The sequence below is a fragment of the Mustela nigripes genome, unplaced genomic scaffold, assembly GCF_022355385.1.
Source record: "Mustela nigripes isolate SB6536 unplaced genomic scaffold, MUSNIG.SB6536 HiC_scaffold_776, whole genome shotgun sequence".
In the NCBI taxonomy this organism is placed as follows: Eukaryota; Metazoa; Chordata; class Mammalia; order Carnivora; family Mustelidae; genus Mustela; species Mustela nigripes.
In genome coordinates, this window is record NW_026740183.1 from 1 (window position 1) to 12,509 (window position 12,509).

A 12,509-nucleotide genomic window follows, 5' to 3' on the forward strand; every position below is an offset into this window, starting at 1 on the left:
GAATCATGGTGGGCTCTCAGGACACCTGGTCAGGCTGGGCGCCACGGAGAGCACTCGGGGCTGTGGGATGTTGTGTCCAAGCCAAGGGTCCGGCCCGACCCGCAGAAACCCGCTCTGTGTGCTCCCAAGCGAGGCGAGGGGAGGCCGGGGCAGCTCTTAGGGGAGGCTTCTCTGGAGGCCAGGCCTGGCTTTGCCACGGAGCACCGACCGGAGCGTGGTTCTGCCCACAGCGGCCGGTGGCCGTGGGGGGACTGTGGGACCCAGTCTCCGCGAGGCACAGTCGTTACGTGCCACGTGAACCACGGGAGGAGAAGAGAGTTAAGGAATGAGAAAAAAAAATGAGGGTTTCAGAAAGGGACATAACGATTAGGTTCTCCGTTCTTCAGAGCTTTTTTTTTTTTTAAAGATTTTATTTACTTGAGAGAGAGAACAGCGGGGGAGCATCAGGGAGAGAGAAGCAGACTCTCCACGAGCAGGGACCCCCTTCCCCCACCAGATTTGGGGCTTGATCCCAGGACCATGGGAACATGACCTGAGCTGGAGGCAGATGCTTAACTCACTGAGCCACCCAGGCGTGCCCTTGAGAGCTTTTCTAATAGGAAATTTTATTAGTTTGGTTATGGATTAGTTTCTTTGTAAAGATAAATACTTTTTAGTAAAATGTCATTTTATTCTCATGCTCAGATACCAAGGTATAAAGGACAAGGTAAGAAGAAGACAAGCGGGCAGAAGTCTGGTGCCAAGGTAACACGCTGAGGGGGCAGAGGGAAGAAGCAGCCGTGCCGCGGCAGACCACGGGCTCTGCCGGCCTCCTGTGGGCCCCAGCCTGCTCCTGGACCCGAGCGCAGTGCTCTGTGCTGGTGTCGCTGTGTCCCGGCTGTGGTCAGCCTGTGATCAAGCCTTGGGGCCTAAAACACAAAGTAATTTGACTTCTCGATTTTTACCCAGGTGAAAATCATACTGTGGGATTTTACAGATGTGCTGTCAGTTTGAGAATTCCTTCTTTTCTTGGCAGAATAGGTATTTTCCTTTTGAGCAGACGGGTGTATATACATCTTCTTCATGTTAAGATTTTCATCTGAGGTAAATAGAGAAACTACTTTTTGGGTAAGTTAGAGTTGATAAATTAAAGGCCACACTTCGTTTCTTTCAAGACATTTTTGTGAGTGTTGAGCCTTCGGCAGCGTGTCCGAGCCCACCCGTCGAGGAGCTCTCCCTCGAAGCCCCGGCTCCCGGGGGACCTGCGGGGCCGCGCAGGCCTGGGCCAGCTCTGCGGCGGTGGGCCCTCGGCTGCCTCGTCTTCCTCCCGGAACGTGCCAGAAATCCACAAGCCAGTAGGTGCGCTGCTTTGAACATTTAAATACTGCGGGTCTTAAATGCGCTAATCACTGCGCTCGCACTTGTTTGGAATAAGACACTTCACGTTTGGTGCCAGGAGAGTCTTCGGTTCTTCTGACACTTGCTTGATGAGTAGCCTATGGAAGACCTTCAAAGTTAAATGATTATTTTGTATTAAATTTTGTATTAAATTAAAAATACAATTTTTAAAGAAATTGTATTTGCTGCGGTAGCTGGCTTTAGTTCTGGTGGTCTCACCGGTGCGTCCCCGTTACTCCGCTCAGGTGTTTCGTGTTCCCGCCCGCGGAGACTCGGGAGGTTACTTAGCAAGCAGGTGCGGCCTGTTCCCTGGCGGGAGCTGCAGGGCTGCGGCGAGGCGGGTCCCCTGCGGGCCCCACTGTGCTGGTGACGGTCTGATGGGGCGCCGAGACCCTCCTCCAGAAAGAGGACTGAGAATACGCGATGGCATATTTGTAAAGATACTTCGGATCAGTTTCTCAGACTTGTGAGGAAAGTTAGAAGCGTACCTCATGGCCTTACGTTTTTATCGTTTATTGGTTCCAACTTTTGGAAGGCTCCGGATCTTCTAAACCAAGAACACGTTCAAGACGAATCGTCACTTTGCACCCCACGGCCATGTGGCCCAGACTTCTCCCTCCCTCTGCAGGGGCGGCCCTCGGGGGCGCTGACCTTGGGGGCTGAGGGATCCGGACGGGCCCTGCCCTGGCTCGTGGGCCGCCGTCCGGCCTCTCTCGGTTGGTTTCTTGTATTCTTGGCCCAAGAGCCCGAGTCACCTTGAAGCTTCCCCCTCTCCCTCCTTGCTCTCGGCCGGAGGTGCCTTTCCCAGCGTGCGCTGTGGCCGTGTCCGGCCGCCGGTGAGCCCGGAGCCAGTGCCCTCGGCCGCGCTGCTCGGCCCGGTCGCCGTGCGGTCCCCGGGGCCACAGCATTCTCAGCACGGGGGAGTCCCCACGCCGGGCTGCCTGTGCGGCGGGGCCGTGCTCCGGGGCGCGGTGGCGTGGCCAGCTGTGTGGGCTCTCGCGGGTGACCCTGCCTGCCGGGCGCCCGGTGCGCCGCCCAGAGGCCTCCTTACGTGTCGTGTTCCGGAAGGTGACCCTGGGCTCTCAGAGAGGCAGTGCTCGTGTTAGAAATGAACTGTAAAGAGCGTGTGTGTGTGCGCGCGTGTGCGTGTGCGTGCGTGCGAGTGAGTAGGCGGTTGGCACTTGCTGTCGTCGCCCTGTCCGCACACACAGCAGCGCACAGGGCTGGAGGGAACCTCGGCTGGGCGCGAAGCCCGGTTCCGGGGCTGCTGCTTGTTACCATAGGGACACAGCGACGGCGGGATGTGGGCGTCGGAGGCCGAGGTGGGGAAGCGTTCCCTGGGGGTGTTTCTCGAAACTTGAAGACCGTATGGGAACACTCCCGCCGAGCTGGCCTCCGGACTGCTCTGCTTCCTCGCAGACACTTTCCTCCTGCCGGACGTGGGGCCACTCGGCTGAGGGAGGACAGTGCCCGTCGCACAGGGCAGCAGGCGTCAGGTAGGGCCGCTAACGTCGGCCGGCTAGTTAAGAGTTAGATGTTGCTTGTTTTTTGTTTTTTGTTTTTTTTTTTTTAAAGATTTTATTTATTTATTTGACAGAGATCACAGGTACAGAGAGGCAGAGAGAGAGAGAGAGGAGGAAGCAGGCTCCCTGCTGAGCAGAGAGTCCAATGTGGGGCTTGATCCCAGACCCTGGGATCATGACCTGAGCTGAAGGCAGAGGCTTTAACCCACTGAGCCACCAGGCGCCCCTTGATGTTTCTTGTTTTAATATTTAGACTAATATGCTCTTTGTATTATGTAACGTAATAGGAATGATCATCCTTTTCGTGATCAGCTCTCAGGTGTTTTCAAACTGTACCTGTTGAGTTATTTTTTGCTTCAAGTTCCTAAAAAAGGACTTTTTTTATTTGTTGTTCCTGGTTTTTAAAATTCTGTCCTAAGCCCCGCTGATGCTGATGAGGGCTGTGATGCAGACCACGGAGTAAGTGTGTTGCGGGCGGGGGAGGGGGGCCACACATTTGTGGGTCTTTCTCCCCCAGGGCTTTCTAGGTGAACCAAGTACAGTCATTCCCTTACTCCGTCCCAGCCCCAGGCGGGATGGACAGTACACTCGGGTGAGCAGCATTCCTGGCCCTGAGCCCACAGCCCTAGTGCCTGGCTACTTCGGATCCGCTGCCCCCAGGCTGCCGCCGGGATGGGGGACGGAGCCGAGCGGCTGCGCAGAGTCTGGTGTCAGCCAGAGGTAAGGGGCGTCTGCAGCAGTGACGGATCGTCTGTAGAGCAGAGGGACAGAGGTTTTCTAGAAAAACAGTTTTTAGAGGAGTTTAAATGTTTGTTTTGTGGTTCTAGAATTCCACAGTGTATGTTCTAGGTGAATAAATTTTAAAAAAATGTGCCTTAGAACTGTAGTAAAATTGTTTAAATCATGGGTCAAGAAAACACTTCTGGTGGGGTGGGAGAGGGGAGCTGGGGCCTTGAGGTCTGGTTGAGGAGGGAATTCATACTGTGCATTTTTAAATACTTCTGCAAAACTGGGTATTTTTTAGCTTTGATGTTTCTCTGTTACGAGCTTAGAAAAATAAAATTCATTTTTTAGGTTCTTAAGACACTCTGGTGATAATTCACATTTTGGCTCTTGGGAAATTCATAGTTCTTTTCTTCTTTTTTTTATTTTTAAAAGATTATTTATTTATTTGACAGATCACAAGCAGGCAGAGAAGCAGGCAGAGACAGAGAGAGCGAGGAGGAAGCAGGCTCCCTGCTGAGCAGAGAGCCACGTAGTTATTTTCAATGTGACACTTGTTTCTCTGTGAGGTTCATTTGCTGTTAATCTAGAAGTGACTGAAATCCAGATGTGTAAGTGAACTTGTAGACCATTATGTATATACTCAAACTTTCTTGCAACTTTGCACTAATTCACCATGAAGTTTTAGCCTTGAGATTGGTCTAAGGGAATTTAATGCCTGCTTTTGTGCCATTCAGTAGGTCTCTTGGTTTTCTGAAAAGACAAAGTTTATCATAGGTTCTAGTTTTTCATTTTAAATACCTGTACGTAGGGCTGTGAGAAGGTGCACGAATTTGGTGACTTAAACCACGCTTCTGGAGGCTGCAGGCTGGAGATCAGGCGTCTGCGCGGCTGTCCCTCCTGCGGGCTGGGGGACAGTCTCTTGCCCATGGTCCCAGGTGTCCCTTGCCTGGTAGACCCTTCACCCGTCCCCGCTGTCCTGTTCACCTGTGCTCTCCCCGAGCATCCTTGCCTGCTGGGCACTGGGCACAGTGGGGTAGGGGTCTGCCCCCTGTAGCCTGACCCAGTGTAACTAGTCGCATTGGTCGTGACACTCTGTGTAAGTGAGGGGCGCTCTGAAGTCTGGGCATTAGGGCTTCATCTTCTTGGGGGGACTCTGTAACCCTATCCTGAGGCCTGTGAGGCTGTCTAGGCGGTGAATTCCAAGGCAAGTCCTTGTCTTAGACACACAGTTAGCTACTTGCCTCCCTCTGGCTGAGCTGTGGAGAAGCTGGTGCTGAGAGTCAGGGAGAATCTGCGTAGCTAGAATTAAGCACTGTTGGAAGCCAAGAGGTGAGACAAAATAGAGCTTCCCTGTGACCCTGCAATTGCACTACTGGGTATTTACACCAAAGATACAGATGTGAAAAGAAGGGCCATCTGTACCCCAGTGTTTATAGCAGCAATGGCCACGGTCGCCAAACTGGAAAGAACCAAGATGCCCTTGGTTCTTTGAATGAATGGATCAGGAAGATGTGGTCCATATACACTATGGAGTATGATGCCTCCATCAGAAAGGACGAATCCCCAACTTTTGTAGCAACATGGACGGGACTGGAGGAGATTATGCTGAGTGAAATCAGTCAAGCAGAGAGAGTCAATTATCATATGGTTTCACTTGTGGAGCATAACAAATAGCACGGAGGACACGGGGAGATGGAGAGGAGAAGGGAGTTGGGGGAAATTAGAAGGGGAGATGAACCATGAGAGACTGTGGACTCTGAAAAACAATCTGAGGAGTTTGAATTTGCGGGGGGTGGGGAGGGCGGGAGGTTGGGGAACCAGGTGGTGGGTATTAGAGAGGGTATTAGAGAGGGTATCAGAGAGGGCACGGATTGCATGGAGCACTGGGTGTGGTGCAAAAATAATGATACTGTTACGCTGAGAAGAAATTAAAACAAAAACAAAAAACCCCGGACAATGCCTTAGCACTACGAAGGTTTTTAAAACAGATCCCAGGGCTTATGTCATGACTTGATTTCTTATTGCCCAGAAGATTTGGATTTCCTGCCTGGAAATGGCTCTTCAAGTTCTGTAGTACTTGCATGGTAATTTATAGATGTTTTGATAAGTCTTTCTCGTGTGTGAGTTTTTCCTAACCTAAAACTGACTTGGAATTCAGTTTAGGGAGTTCTCAGTAACCCAGCTGAGTAGCAGTCCTTTTGGTGAACAGATAGCCGTAGTTAGAAGCACACAGTTCTGTGTGGTTTAGAAATGGATTTTGAGAAGAGTTCCAAAACAGATCAAATGTTTTTAAATTTTACTTCCTAGATACCTAGAACTAGAGTTTTAAAACAAACTGATTATTGTTTTTCAAAATATATATTTTGCTGAACATGGGAGTGTGATTGTCCATGAAACTCGTCTTCCTCAAACTGGCCTTCATTCCTCTGGCAGGGCTGTTGCTGAAATCGGTCGAAACTAGTCCTGGGTAGATGGTAGGTACGAGTTTAGGTGGTCATCATGGGGACTTAAGTCGTGCACGGGGAAGGCCGACTTTATTGGGATGATTATGGTTTTTGTAAAGTTGCTTTTCATGGACATGCCATTTTGCTTCAAACCGGTCCTTCGTCTTCTCAGGAATGTTTTGAGGAGGATCTCAGGATCTGTAATTGGAAATGGGTTTAAATATCACAAGACTTGGTTTATATTTCCAAATGCATAGGTCTTTGAAAAGATGTAAAACCAGTGTTTGACATGTATAAGTACAGGTTGCTGTGGGCCTGGATGAGGAGCGCGTGGATGGTCGTGGCTTCTCTGTGTTTGCTCATAGCGGAGAAAGTCGTTAGGAAGTTGCAAAATGTTTCCGCCCTCTGAAAATACCCAATGTCGTCTAAGGGATGGAAACTTGGTATTTATTTTTCCAGACGTGTCCCTTAGGAAAATCGGCTGCTCTGTACTGATAACTTCCGGAACACGCAGCGGTGTCCAGGGCCCCCGAAGCCCTGTAGCATAGTCTCGCCTGCCCAGCGTGGAAGGGGAAACGCGCATCTCCGTACACACGCCCCATTCCGTGCCTGCACGTAGCGAAGGGCCATCCTCGGGGAGTGTCTTCTCCAGAACCTTCTCCCCAGCTGCACATGCCTTCTTTCTCAGCTCTCAGCACTAGTCAGGTTTGGGAAAGATGACTCTGCTTGAAATCCTGGGGTCACTCATGCCTGTGAAGCTTTAGTTCCTTAGGATCGTGTGCTTAGTGGTAGGACAAGGCTGGCCTGTCCCACGCGCTTCTTGGGAGAATCTCTCGCACAGCCCAGGCGTCGGACACACACGACCCTCTCCTGTGCCCCCTTTCTGTGCCACAGAAACTACAATTTCATATGAGTTAGCTGAACAGTGTGACATCGGTGTTAAGAGCCAAGCTCCAGACCTTTTCACTTTCTGGGCACGGGACTGAAATGTCTGCCTGTTCCCTCTTCCGTGTCCGCGGCAAAGCCCCAGCCTGTCCCCCACACCCTTGGCCGCTGTTGGGGGGAGAAGGACATGACCTGTGGGCGGACGGGAGGGCTCTCCGGAGGTGTCTGTGCCCTCTGTTGTGACCAGCCTGGTTGGTGGTGTTTGCAGTCATGTCTGTCACTGACGTAGACAGTCTGACCAAGCAGAGGGTAACACGTCGTCATGCAGCAAGAGATGCACCGGCCTGTTCTGTGTCAGTGTCACCAGATTAGCGAGACAGAGTCAAGGGGCCCAGAGCCCTCTGTGTTGCCTGGGTGCCCGGACAAGAGGAAGTTAGCTGAGAGTCTGACTCAGACCAGTGCTTTCAGCAGCCTGTGTGCCCTCGGACGGTGGTGAGCAAGGCCACATCTTTCACCTTGACACCTGTCGTGTTTGTGTTGGGTGGAAAATTGCTGTTTTTACTGACGGGCACTTCGTTTTAATACTTGGCTCATTTATGGGAACTGATCTACCTTTGCTCCTAGTAATGCCTTCTCCTTTCTGCAAGTGGGAAATTTACTGATTTTTAAGATCCTTGTTGAAGGAGTGATGTGCACCTAAGAGGAATGCAGAAGTTAATTTTAGGTGGGGAGGTTTGTTTTTAAATGCTGTAGGAGAAGGTATCTCCAGTTAGTGGGAGTCGGAGGGCGGCATGAACACAGCACCGTCCACGTCTCTCCTTCAGACGCTGGCTGTGCGCGACCTGGGGGAGACTGTCAGGTCCTGCGGTTGCTCGCCCCCCTCACCTGTACATGTAGACACAGATCCGCGTATGTTTGTGTGACATTTGCTACGTACCATAGCGCACTCGTGTTCATTTCACCAAGAAGATCTCCGGCCTGTCCCATTCTCTCTTTCTAGAAGACCGGCAGTGATTCCAGTCAGAGTGACACGAGCGTCTCCTCATCAGAACCAAAGAGCAGGAGCGGTCTCCACTTGCTGGTCCATGAAACCAAAATCGGATCTTTCTTAAGTAACAAAAGTCTACATGTCAAAGACAAAGCTGGTCTTTGTCCGGATGAAGGCGATACGGAAGGAGATTCTTTTTTCGACGATCCCGTTCCTAAACCGGAAAAAACATATGGTTGGTGAGTAAACGGTGGTTTGGGATTAGCAAAGTAGAGGCTTAAAAATACGGTTCCTTAATATTTTATATTTTAAAAATGAGTTACTGAAGCTTCTGTAATTATTGAATAAGTCAGTCCCATTTTCTGTCCTTAGAGACTTTTAAGTTGTGAAACAGTTCCAGCTGGGGATAAAACTAGATAATCAGGATTTCTGGAGGGAAGGGTCGACTGCGTGAGCCCGTCTTGTGCCCGGTGCGTTCCGGCGCGGCCCGGCCGGTCAGAGCACGGCAGAGCCCCGCCTCCAGAAGCTTGCGCTCGGCGGACCAAGGCACCGAGAGTCCCGCATGCGGTGGGTGGGTGCGGCCGGAGTGACACGCCCGGGGGTGGGGGCCCGGGGGCTGGTGGAGCCTAGAGCCCAAGTTCGTGAGAGGCAGCCAGGACGACAGCGGAGATCTGGGAGGGCGAGCAGCAGGCAGAGGAGGGCGACCGGTCAGAGCACGCCTGGGGCGGTTGTGGGAACGGGCTCTGGTGGGGACGGCATTGACTCTGGCAGGAGCGTGGCTGTGCCCCTCGGGGACGCTGGGAACCCCAGGGTCTGAGCCGCACAGCGACCAGCTCACTGGGCTGCTGGGTCTCCGGCAGTTGTCGGAGTTCTCTGGGTGAGTGTTGATGGCAAAAGTGGTGAGAAACAGGTGGTTTGGGGATGTCTTCTGAGGCTCAATCCAAAAGGGTTTGTTGCTAAGTGTTGGAGAATAAAGTGACATCAAGGGCAGCCCAGGGTTTTCAGCCGAGTGACCGGATGGTGGAAGACGCCGCTGCAGGTGAAGCGTGGGGGGGGGGGGGGGGGGCCGGCCGGGGGGGGGGGGGGGGGGTCTCCGTGTTTGATCCTACTGCCCCAGGCACCCAGAGGTGGCCACCTGGGAAGTGAGCGGCCCCTGGAGGCGAGCAAGGGGAGGAGGAGGAGGAAGAAGGAAAGGGACGGAGAGGAGAGGAGCTCTGGACGGGGGAGGCCCGGGTGAGACCTTGAGCTAAGTTCCGAAAGTGAGCCTTGGCCCCGAGCAGCCTGGAGGCAAGGATCATGGGATCGTGGGTTCGGCGTGGGGGGAAGGGGACAAAGGAGCCAAGTATTGGAGAGGCTTTGGGAAAGGCTGGGGGGCGGTGTAGGTGGTGAGTGGCTTCCTGGTGGGCTGTGCTGTTCAGGGCTGTGGAGGAGCAGCGCCGAGGCAACCGCGGTGGGAGCTCGCAGTGCGCGTCTGCGGAGAACAGTCCGGCCTTAGAGGAGAGGGGGTGCTGTGCGGGGGTGGGGAGACTTGGGCCCCCGGTGCTCTGTGTAGGGTGCGGGGTGCCCCCTTGCCGAGGCTGTCCACTGCAAGGAGGGAGCATATGGGCGCACTTAGGGGCGGGTGGGGGGCGAGGTGTGCCGGCAGCAGCCTGGGAAGGTGCCCGCCGGCGGGGGGGGGGGGTGCGGGGCAGGAGGCAGGAAGTGGCCGGAGGGAGGCGCAGGGCTGCCGGGGAGGTCGGCTGGGGGGGCTGCGGCGCCTTTGCCCGTGATACTGCTGTGCCGGTCACCTCCTGCTGACCCTGGCCTGCATTGCCGGGCCCTGGGAGGGGCTTCCAATAAGTACCATGGGCACGGAGACGGCGAGCGGCCGTGTAGCTGGAGAGTGAGCTGCTGCTCAGCCTGCCTCGCCCCGCCGGCGTCCGAGCTGGTTTTGAGTGTGCGAGGCGGCAGCCGCCCTCCAGCGCTGCGCGTGCGTGCTCCCGTGCGTGCTCCCGTGCGTGCTCCCTTACGGTGCTCGTGCCCTAGTGGCCGAGCGTACGCGTGGCCTCCAACTGTGCGCTTGTTTCGGGTTAGGAGAAGTGAACCTGGTAAGCCGGCAGGAAGCCTCGCCTCGCTCTCCGACGCGCCCCCCTTGAAGAGCGGACCCGGCTCGCTCAGCGCAGCGCCCTCGTTGAAGGACTCTGAAGGTGAGTGCCTGGGAGCCCCGGGCCTGCTTGCTGGCGGCGCGGACCGGGAGGGCTCAGGACGTGCTTTCTCGTGGTTGACGAAGTACCACGTGGTCGTTTGTTGTGCAGGAGGAGCCCCTAATTTGACCAGCGATGGTCCTTTTCATCGCTTTCCAAAACGGTCGTGTTTGCTTCGTTTTGTGTTGTGTTTCCTGTGCCATCAAGTACCTTCAGGAAACTGACTTTTTAGCTGCCTTATGTAGTTAACAATTCTAAGTCATTTCTCTCTTGTTGGACATTTAGACTCATGTCAGTAGGATTTAAATTCAGTTTTTAAGAGTTTGTTTTCTAGAATCCGTGATACCACAGGAATCATCATAGGAATCTTCGCATATTTGGTCTGCGGTGATGTGGGTCCGGCATCGTTTTTTTTCCCACTTTGGTTATTGGCGTCACTTTCTTTCTGTGTTTGTGTGTGTGTGTGTGTGTTTGAATTTTTAGATTTACTTTTTTCACCATGATGGGTGTTTTCTAATCCCCATCACGTGCTTCTTCAATCCCATGTTCCAGTCACACGGCGTCTTTCTCCGACACTCTTGGCTCAGCCTCCTACTCGAGCTCTGTCTCGGTCGCATGCAGTTAAGGTTTCATTGTTCGGAGTGTGGCTCTGTCGTGTGTGTTCACGTGTAGCAGAGAGGTGTGGTCAGCAGACGTGGAACGCCGTGGCCGCCGTTCCGTTCCTGCCCCTCCCCGCATGCGGGCGGCAGCAAGACACCAGGGACTTGCAGGCAGGAAACACGGACGTGTGTGGATGAACTTCATTCACGGTATCAGAGCGAATGTATTTCCTGGACAGTGTGTCCAGGGGTATAAATGTGCCGCTTTTGAGAACATTTTCTAAAAAGCACACCTTTATTAGGAAATCGTGGTGTGATTTTGCATGATTTTGCAGTATTTCCTAACCTCTTTGTATCCTGTTTTGGGGCTGTAGGATTTGCCGGAGCAGGCAAGGAGGTGCTGTGTGGCTGCCTTTAGCCATCTGGCTGCCTCGCCGAGTGTTTGCCGTTGGGGCCAGCAGTTTCCCTCTCGTGCTTTCTCCCCGTCTTCGTCACCTGCAGCAGGAGTCTAGCTCGGCGCGGTCACGTCGCTCTAACACTGGTCAGGGGCTGTAGACGTAGACAGCACAGTGAGCACTTGGGACTGAAAGCATAACCAGTGAGGTCAGTTCGGTAAATAGAAAAACAATGAAATCAAAGCAACATTGAGAAGTTCAGAGGAAAGTAAACTTGGTGAGGTGACGAACTCCTGCCCGGCGAGACTTGGTGCAGACGGTGGCGCGGGACAGTCTGGTGGTCAGGTGCCGGTGACGGCTGCTGTGTGTGTGGGGAGCCGGGCCCGCGGGGCTTGACGTCAGCATCGCTGGTCATTCTTTCTTGGTGTTTGGTTTGGACGTCGGACTCCTAAACCCTAGGCTGAAGAGAAATGATGCGGTTTAGAGATTGTTGTGTTCTGAAAGTCAATTTAATGTGAGTATTTTTCCTTCACAGGTAAACGAGGAAGCACAGTTTTAAAAGATCTGAAATTGGTCAGCGATAAAATTGGATCACTTGGATTAGGTAACTAGATTTCTGATTTTAGCACTGATTGCCTGAGGGCGATCATGTTTAGAATAAAAGCGCAAATGAAATGGCTTAGCCTGGAGTGAGCGCTTGGCGATGGGATGTTCGGGCGGTCTTCATGAATCTCGGGTTTCTCCGTGTGCCGGGCCTGGAGAGAGCGCAGACCGCAGACCTTCCCTGTGGAGCTTGGGTTCCGGTGGGGACGACCTGCATCAGACGGGTGCAACGGAGGCCTGGGTTTGAGAGTCCAGACGCACGGTGTGAAAGTGGGTGGTAGGGGGGCTTACCCTGGCCGAGGCTTTCTGGAAAGGCCTCATCTAGGAAGTAACTTCTCTGCCAACACCTGTGGGGCAGGGCCAAGGGGAGAGGTTTCCACTCAGACTGACGACGGGTTGTGCAAAGGCAGTCCCTTTTTTATTTTTAAACATTTATTTGAGAGTGTATGTGAGTGGTGGGCGGCCTGGACGGGGAGGGAGAGTCCCTTAAGCAGGCCCCGTCGCGAGTGTGGAGCCGGATGTGGGACGCCATCCTGTGACCCTGAGACCCGCAGCCGAGAGTCAGACCGAGAGTCAGACCCGCAGCCACTGCCGCACCCAGGCGCGCCCTCCCCAGTGCAGTTGTCCCTGCGGGGCTCGGACGGCACGGCCGATGGAAGCCGCACGCCACTTCCCTGTTCTCTCCCACGCCTCCCTCCCCCTTTGCATTTTGGTTAAAGTCCCGAGCATGACCTGCCAGGCCCTTGGTGGCCCCTGTCAGCCCCTCTCTGCCCGTCGTCTGGTCTC

The 12,509-nt window shown here is 53.7% G+C and overlaps 1 protein-coding gene across 1 annotated transcript; it reads left to right on the forward strand.

The window, feature by feature from the left end:
• Positions 1–684: 684 nt before the first annotated feature.
• On the forward strand, positions 685–12,503 carry LOC132008722 (centrosomal protein 43-like; the record flags this gene model as incomplete). The annotated part of the gene is made up of 4 exons (XM_059387298.1): positions 685–744; positions 7,956–8,182; positions 10,017–10,129; positions 11,656–12,503. Coding segments are annotated over 4 exons (477 nt in total), but the record flags the coding sequence as incomplete, so codon positions are not given.
• Positions 12,504–12,509: the final 6 nt, after the last annotated feature.